The sequence below is a fragment of the Coptis chinensis genome, chromosome 4, assembly GCF_015680905.1.
Source record: "Coptis chinensis isolate HL-2020 chromosome 4, ASM1568090v1, whole genome shotgun sequence".
Lineage (NCBI taxonomy): Eukaryota > Viridiplantae > Streptophyta > Magnoliopsida > Ranunculales > Ranunculaceae > Coptis > Coptis chinensis.
The window spans coordinates 55,077,009-55,086,463 of NC_141459.1; the positions used below are offsets into that span (position 1 = coordinate 55,077,009).

The 9,455-nt window shown below is 35.6% G+C and overlaps 1 protein-coding gene across 1 annotated transcript; it reads right to left on the minus strand.

Annotated features, from left to right (window-relative positions):
• Positions 1-2,226: 2,226 nt before the first annotated feature.
• LOC147504061 (uncharacterized) lies at positions 2,227-5,320 on the minus strand. Its single transcript, XM_086604028.1, has 5 exons — positions 3,461-5,320; positions 3,161-3,376; positions 2,844-3,080; positions 2,670-2,768; positions 2,227-2,542 (listed from the first exon to the last, which is right to left on the minus strand). Exons 1-5 carry the CDS (start codon positions 3,698-3,700, stop codon positions 2,402-2,404), a joined length of 933 nt encoding a protein of 310 aa, XP_086460154.1. The 5' UTR covers positions 3,701-5,320; the 3' UTR covers positions 2,227-2,401.
• Positions 5,321-9,455: the final 4,135 nt, after the last annotated feature.

The following is a 9,455-nucleotide window of genomic DNA, read 5'->3' on the forward strand; positions in this document are numbered from 1 at the left end:
GGTCTAGAGTCTACAGATTACAGTCATCATTGCCCTCAAATCCTTAGTTTTTGTTCCGCAGTTCTGTTTATATACGAGAAACGACTATATTAGGTATTGTTCAGGCTGTTGGCTGGAGTGGTGGTCTAGATGACGAAACAATATTTCTCTCTATTGGTGAAAATGACTAGAAACGCTCAGTAACCTGTTTGCTGCAAATCGTTTTCCATTACTTAACCTTAACCACCTCAGGTCCCTTTGTAAAATAGTATATTGAAGAGTTCTAAAAATTGTACATTTGTAAAAAACAAACTAATATCTTAGCTGCGATTTCGTTAATGGTATGTCGGGTAATTCATTTGAAATTGTATAAGCAGGTCATGACTCATGAGGAAATCATCTCTCTATAAATCGTAGCTTAGAGTGGTTGTCTCATACGGATTACAGAGTGAGGAATCAAAATTTTGACTGGCCAAGGAACAGTACCTTGTAAGTGGATTAGGCCCGTTTGCCAAAGTTCTCAATAGTAATTATGCTAACCACTTAATTGGCATAATATACAATGTACTATACATGTTTTTGCACTTTGGATACTATACAATTTTTCAGGCACTAAACTACATTGTACAATCAAAACATTATCACTTTGCGACTTGGAAGTATTTCCGGTCAATTTTTGCTGATGTGGCCACCGTCCTATACCACGTGTCCAGCCATCTAGACATGTGGCATTTTTTGAAATACACGTGACCTGGTACCTCATGTGATCTAGTTTCGCAATTTTGAAAACTTGAAACACCGAAATTGCGAGTTTAACCTTCTTCCTCCCTTTGAAAACCCTAATTCTCAATTTGAATAGTTCAAAATGTCATCCACCTCTATCAATTCGAATCATTCATGCTTTTGTGGAGAGCCATCTCCTTTGATAATGTCAAAGACTATTGGAAATTTGGGAAGAAGATTTTTTGGTTGTACAAATTACAAAACTCACGACTGTGGCTACTTTGATTGGGAGGACAAAGTTCCAAAATCAACAAAGCAAAGGTTCATTGATTTGTACAAAGAGGTTGACGGATTGAAAGAAAATTTGGAGGAAGCTAACATGGAAAAGGTGGAGTTGCAAGGAAAATTGAATGTAATTGTTCACTTTGAGAAGAAGAAGAGAACAGAGTTGAAGAAAAAGGTGACAACTTTGGAATGCTAGAATTATAAGATGAAGAAAACTTGTTTGATTTTGGTCGTTGTATTCCTGTTTTACAAGTATTTGTTTGGTTAATAAGTGATGTGCATTGTATTTCTGTAATGTTCTGTAACATGGTTTTTGTAATGTAATAAGTTGAATGAAAATGAAAATGGAATGAAATTGTAGAGTTCTCTAGTTTCTGTGTTTCTGTAACATTGGTTTCTGTCACTGTATGTATATAATGAAAAATGCATTTGATAATTTAACATAGCAAAAGTAAACATTAAACATCACTACACTACATCAGGACTTGATAATTTAACATAGAACAAGACAACCAAGCTAAAAAAACATCAAAACATAGAAACAAGAACAAGACACAAGACACTGCCTAGATAAACCTAACAAACACACTTCAAACATCAGTTCACTTCAAACATACACCAAGACATCACTTCTTAGACTTAGACTTCTTGGACTTCATACAAAACCCAGGATAAGCTGTAGCAGCAGCAAGACACAGGATAACCTCTTGAACTTGCTGCTTGGATGGTGTTGGTGCTGATTCCCTCACTGCTACTTCATTTACTGCTGCTGCTAGTAACCTTGGAGATTTCCTGAGCTTATGTTCGAATCCAGGTGGAACTTCTAGACTTGGTTCTCTAGGTCGACTTGCCTCTCCCTCTTCCAATAGCTCAATGATGCACACCCTTCCACAGTCATCACAAGGTTTCAGATTAATGGCATCATTCTCATAAACAACCTCCATGAGCACTCTCTCCCCCTCCTTTGTTTTGATGAGGTCCCAAACTGCAATCAGTGCTCTTTCAAAAGTTTTGGGTTCTCCCTTACCCTCAACATGGATCATCTGACCCTTGGTCATTATTTTTTCGAATCTAAACCTATTGCATACAACCTCTACCCATCTAGGATGGTTTTATAGATTGCATACCAAACACCATTAATTATCACCAACTATAAAGTCCAAAATTAAAACTATAACACTATTTACAAGACATTAGTCAAATCAGTTTTCAATATATTCAATAAAGCATTCTCCTTGACCCAAAAAAAAAAAAAAATGTTTCCTTACATTCAAAATATGACACTTGTTCTTTGCATGACCATGTTTGAGAGAAACATACAAAACGTGACACTTGTTCATTAAAGCAACAAGTCTGAAACCATTAATACACTCTTAAAACACCAAAATGAGCTAGATCAATTTTACCAAATAATTCATGGGATGCCTTCTGCTATACTCTTTGCAGTACTTGATTCCTGTGTTCCAAGTGGTGTATTATTTGACCCTTGACTACTTCCAACTTGATCACTTGCACTTGAAGTCTTCCTTTGTACAACTCTCCTTTCTTGTGGTGGCTATATAAGAAATAAAGCATAATGAATAAAAACTTACCAAACTAAACTAAAGAATAAAGAAATAAACTAAACTAAATTTTAAATTGCAGACACTTAAATGAATAAAAAACTTAAAATAATAACTTACATGAAAATATTTTCTTCTAGTTGGAGGTAATATGTGTACTCCATCACCCATTGACACAGTTACTCTTGGTGGAAGTGGAACAGTTAATCTTGAAGCAGTCTACACAGTCATGCACAATGAATAAGCCAATGCACTCAAACTAATTTATTGAAAAAACTAAACTAAAACACTCACATTGATGTCAGCTTCTCCTTCAATAGTATTAGTGTTTACACCAAGTGGAACAGTAATTGGCTCACTGCTTCCTCTTCCTCTTCCTTTTTCACCCCTAGCCCTTGTACCTTTACCCCTTGTACCTCTACCCCTTGTACTTGGTTGCTGATTAGTTGCACTCTCATCTGTTAAAGTACTTGGCCCTTCATTACTTGGAGATGGTTCATTTGAATTCAAGGGTGTCAATCTTGAAGCAGTCTACACATAATGCACTATGAATAAGATAATGCACAAAACATAATGAATGAAAAATACATTAAATATATTAGAAGACTCACATTGATGTAAGTTTCTCCTTTAGGACTAGTGTATACTCCAAAGCCTATAAGGACTGGTTCCCTTCTTCCTCTCCCTCTTTGACCTCTACCCCTTGTACCTCTGCCTCTTGTACACCTACCTTCATTACTGGCATTCTCAGCTGTTACAGTAGTTGGCCCTTCATTAGTTGCATCCTCAACTGGGACATTATTCACTTGTCCTTTCTTTTTCCTCACCTAATGTTATATTAACATATTTAAATACAATCAAAACCACTTGTAAAAATAACTTATAAAAGTAAAAGACAAATGCGTACTCACTTGTTTCTTTCTAAGTGGTGGGTCTGTAGACTTGCATAACCTTATGTTGTGTTCCTCACTATTGCATCTAGAACAATGCATTTTCCTACCCTTCCTACATAGTTGGTGAGAAGCCTTGTCTTCTATCACTCTTCTAGTTCCCACTGCTACTCCTTTTTTCCTTCTATTCTTCTTGGGTTTGCCAGGCATCCTCCTTGCTATGGGAGGCAAAATAGCAGGCCTCTTTGTCCTATGCCACATGTTTTGACCATTCAAAGGCTATATATCTTTGACTATATATCTATATATCTTCTTGTACTCTGCCACACTATACCAACTAGATACATGCTGCAATGGATCAATGTTGAGATAATACATAATTGAAATGGCATGTGGACATGGGATGCCATTCATTTCCCACATTCTACAGCTGTATCTCATAGCAGTTGCATCCACAGTAAAGGCTTCATATTTGTTCTTCCTGGCCTCAAATGAGTTGCTTCCATTGTAATGTGCAGCCCAAAACCTATGATCTTCTTTATTTTTTTCTAACTTTTGCATTATAATAGGACAAAAGGCAGTCTTCCAGTTAGCCATTGCTACAATCTTCTTTTGCATTGTAGCCATTACTTGCTATCTGATATCCTCAAGCATTTCTATGATGTTCTTTTTCCTTGCTTCCACTATTGTTGAGTTAAATATCTCACATATGTTGTTGTCAACAGAATCCAAACAAGGAAACATGCTAAAAAAAGCTCTTGACCACTGTCTTGGGTTTTGCTTCACCATGTAGTGGTGATATGCATTCTCAGAATACTTTTTCATTTCATCCATGTTTTGTTCAAACTCTTGAGGAGTCCCACATTTGCTAGCCTTTCAAAATAGAAACTTATACTGTAAACCAGGGAATGTCTTCTTGAAATTGGCATATATATGCCTGGCACAATTTCTGTGCTCAGCAAAAGGCAAATAGTCTTTTATCACTTGTACAAGACTCTTTTGCTGGTCACTAATAATAGTCAACCCAAGACCCTGACCTTCACTATAACCCAAGTCTTGCATCAGCAAATCTAAAAACCACATCCAACTATCTAAGTTTTCCACTTCTACAACTGCCCATGCTATTGGGAACATTTGATTGTTTGCAACTCTACCAATGGCTGCCAGTAGCTCCCCCTTGTAGTACCCCTTCAAGAAACATTCATCAACTCCAATAACTGGTATGCAACCACTCTTCCATGCATTTATAAGTGCAGCAAACCCTATATACATATGCTTGAACACTGCAGGTTCATTAGGTGTAGGATAAATAATTCTATCTCAATAGTACTCCCAGGATAACTCCTTCTTAGTTCAAATTGGTAGTCCCATAACTTTGCATATACACTAGCCAACCTATTTTCCACTGCATCTAGAACTTTGCGCTTAGCTCTGTGATAAACACCCAAAACTGTAATATGAAACCCCATTGAGATATATAAATTTGGTTAATTATGTGTTTAATAATCATGAAATAAATATATTTTCGTACTTTTGCAGGTATTCGCAGTAAACATGAAAATATTGGTTAAACCTGCGTAAAAGCACGGAGAACGACGTATATATGAATTCTTCTAAATCAGCCATGTAAAGCCCAACAAATCCGCATAGAAGCATCAAACTTCCGAAGCTCCTACCTCTTGAACCAGGACTCCGATTGTGACAAGTGAGTTGCTCAAACAATCAGGGGGATGAACTTTACGCATAAGCGGGAAGTTGTAAAATTGCCAAAAGACCGGACCGCCACTTGACTGCACGTGGACCCATTATGCGGGCCTGCAAGATTTGATTAGTCATCAATCATGGAGCATGTCAAGACAAAAATGTCAAATTATTGGTGCAAAGTTGACACCTTGCATGTAATTAATTAGATTAGGTGTTAATAGTGAAAAAAAAGGCAAGGTGTCACTTTGTTTTAATGTGGTGGGGGGTAAAAATGAAGTAAATGTGGTTTGGTATTTCACGTGGGAGGAAATGAGATTTCTCTCAAATGGAGAAGAAAACAAAACAAGGGGGGGACAATCCATTTACTCCCTTGACTTCTTTTCCTTTACCATGTATTATTTTAGTTCCTTAGCCTTAGTTTTTATTTAGTTTTTGGTTTTGAAAAAAAAGCTTGTAATAGTTTTAATGGAGGAAACTTTGTTTTCTTCTAGTGGAAATAAAATCTAAATGCAAGTGAGTTTTTATAGTTAGTTTTCTTTTTGTTCTCTCTCCCTCTTTTTACATTCTACATTAGTCATCTTTTAGCCCAAGGACCATGAGCTAAACCTCCCCTTTGTGGGGAGTTAATAATACTCATGTGAGGGAAATCTTTGTTATTTGGTTTAGTAAGTTGTTTAGGAAGAACAACTAGACCTACATCCTATCCCAAAATGATAGTTGGTGTAGTGTCTAGTTAGGGATCAAAGTGATGAGCTTAGAGATAAGTCATTGCTTTGGTTCTACATGCTAGCATGTATGAGCTTAGAGATGAGTCATATATGTTAGGGATCAAGGTTTTTTTTATTAGGACTTGTCTAAGAGTTCTAGGAAGATTAGATGCACTTACTAAAATCAAATAACAAAAGTTATCTTCACATGAGGAGAATTAACTCTCCACTTTTGTTTTATTAAAATTTTATCTTGTCTTAGTTGCATGTTTACGTAACTTAATGTTTTAAATTTTTATGTAGTAAAGAAACCAATTATTTAGTATTTATACAATCATAGCTAAACTTACTCACTAGTTTCCTAAAAAAATAAAACCAAGTTGTAAGTGGTCCTAGAATTTAGGTTGGTTCGAATCCCTACTCCAAACAATATGAACACAAAGATCGTGAGTAAGGAAAAATATCTTTGAATTCGCACTTTGGCCAAATAAGAGATTCAAATCTCTAATATAGCAAAAAGGTGAATATCACTCTGCTACACTGACACAATGTCACATCAAGCTTAAACTTGTGCATTATATGCTCTTTCAAATCCTTCAATTTCATTTTAGGATACTTCAGTATCTTCTCTCCATATATCCTAGCAATCCATTTACAGTTAGCAATATGGACATCAAATATCCTTGAACACTTATGTTCTTCTATATAAGACTTTATCTAGAAGCTTCTCTTGCTTGTCATCCAACTAGCATATGGTCTAAATGGGCAATCCTCAGCACATAATGCAAGGATTCTTTTTGGTTGTTTAACTTCAACCAAAGTTGGTACCCATGAGCAACTGCAAAATGCTTCAAACAATCCTTGAGCTGATTAGGGGATGCAAACAACATCCCTAGTCTTGGTTGCACATGAAATACATCAGTCTTGGGAACAAAACTAGGGTACCTAAACTTCTTGGTTTTTCTAATACCATCATCCTCATCAGTATCTGGACTTTCATAATCACTTGAATCTATATAGTCACTATCAATATCCCCATGGTTAACTTCATCATCACTAATAAAGTACATTGTTGGCTTCATCAACATAAAGCCCATCCACTACTACAACACCAGTACTGGCATTCATTGCTTCAACATCATCATCACCTTCAGCATTCATTGCTTGCTCAACTCCAATACCATTCACTTCAGGTTCATGACCACCATCATCCCAAGTTTATTTCATTCTTTCAAGTCTTTTTCGTTTTTTCCTTTCTTCTATTATTTTCCTAACTTTAATAAGCTCCTCATCATTATCAGGCAAATCCTCAAACCTAAAATCTTCCTCATTTGACTCATTATCATCTGAAATACAAACCTTATCACTCTGTAACTAAGTTTGTATCTCAATGTCTTATCCATTCTCTAACTCAACTACTTCAATATCATGCACAACACTTTGTTCACTTGAATCCACCTCAACATCATGTTTAATGTATACCTCAATTCTATTCCCAGCCCTAGCTTCTTGCAGCATTTTCATAATACTAGTATCATCAAAAATTAACATATAACCCTGACTGCTGGCTTGACCATAGTGCATTTTACTCACATTATAATACCCCAACTCCTCCACCATTGATTTTAAATCAAAATATCCAAACCTATCTGGATCAATATTGTCCAAGCACTCTACCTTACAACCAAGGTAATGAAGGTCTGGACTAGTAACAAATGAACCCCCATGATGGAGATTACTTACAACTGTTTCTAATGTAGTAATTTAGCAACAATATATTAATAATATAACAACAATCAACTGTGTAACAATATATATTTAAATTGAAAAGCAAAGCACTATCATAGTATAATATTCATGTATAATAGCCGACAACAATATGACAAAAAACAATATAAAAAACATTAACTTAAGAATAAAAAAAACATTTTAATAACGGACCAGATTCCTATGGATTAGTGTTTTATATAGGTTAGGGTTTGTGTGAATTAGGCAATTTAATCTTAAAGACAACGAATTTTGGTCAATTAGGGTTTCTGATGAAATCCCCAATTTTTGGGTGTTGATCAAAAGAGAGGGAAAAGTTGGAGAGGGAAAATGTGGGAAATGACATTCAACTTGTTGGCTATTCAGCTTGTGTGGCAAATTTGGCCACGTCAACACATGTTTTTTATGATAAATAAAATGACATGTCTTCACATAAGATTATAAAACCTCCAAATTTGGCCACGTCAGCATATTTTGGCCAGAATATTTGCCCAGGTCGCAACCTGAATTTTTTTTGATAGTACAATGTAGTTTAGTGCCTAGAAAATTGTATAGTATCCAAAGTGCAAAAACATGTATAATACGTTGTATACTATGCCAATTAAGTGTTATGCTAACTGGTATTTTACCTAGCTATTTTGAAAGTTGGTTATTATATATTTCTCTGCGGCTAATTGATCATGTTAGTATGTTACTACCCGTACACTCCCATTAGAAGGCTAGAGAAAGCTCCCTACTTGGAGAGTTGGAGTAACCATCCCACACGACTAGGAAGCACTGGCTACTTACCACTTTGATCAAGAACTTTGACAAATCAATGGAAAATGGTGAAAAACGTTGAAAAACCACAAGCTTTCAGCTTACGTATCCGCCAATGTTGGACAGGTTTTTAGAAGCCAATTCTTATCATAAGGATATCCTTGTAGGCTTGTAGAAAAACACAGTTGTTCCAATAGTTTAAACTTTAACGAAACAAATATTGTTTTTTTGAAAATTGGAAATTCTAAAGATCATGTAAAAAAAATCGTCAATGGTTTCTATAGTATATGACATAATGCTTGTTATTAAGCAAAATTCAAACAAGTTTAACTTTCGTACGTGCGGTATAATTTGGTTTAGTTTTCATGAAGAAAAGTTGATACAACTAAGAAGTAAAGAGAACTTTCGTGAGATCTCAAAGTTTCAAGTTATTGACGTGGTAGTGTGATGTTTCAAATATTTTGACACTCGTCTGAAATCGGTCGTTCTGTATGTATCAAATTACTTTTAGCAAATATCAGTATAGCTCTAGAAGTTGCAAGTTGCAACCATACCGACATTTTTTTTCGTTACCCAACTATTTAGAACTGCTAAAACACCCCAAACCCACTTGAGACAACGTTAAAAGAGCTTTTCCTTTCTTTTCAAAAACTTGAACTTACATTCGACATGAAATTTTGTTACAAAGATTTTATCCTAACTTCTTCTCACAATTTGCCATAGTATATCAGCTCCAGCATATTTGATTACAATAACTACTAACTAGACAAAGGAAGTCATTTATAACAACGTTTAATGGAAGATGAGTAGATATCAGGCCAAGTAATCAGAAAGTTGTAGCATATAGAAAACAATTCATTCCACTCGATCCATTCTGCAGAGTACCACAACTAATGGAGTAACTCGGGCAACCATTTTGGCCTTTGTTTCGGATACCTCACAATCTGACATCGCCATCCTCAATCCAAGGATTAAATGTTGTAGGAACTCTTCATTTGCAGAGCAAACTCCATTGGTCATTGGGCTCAATCACCACAATTATATGTTTGACATATGTATTATGTATGTGTTATGTGCTA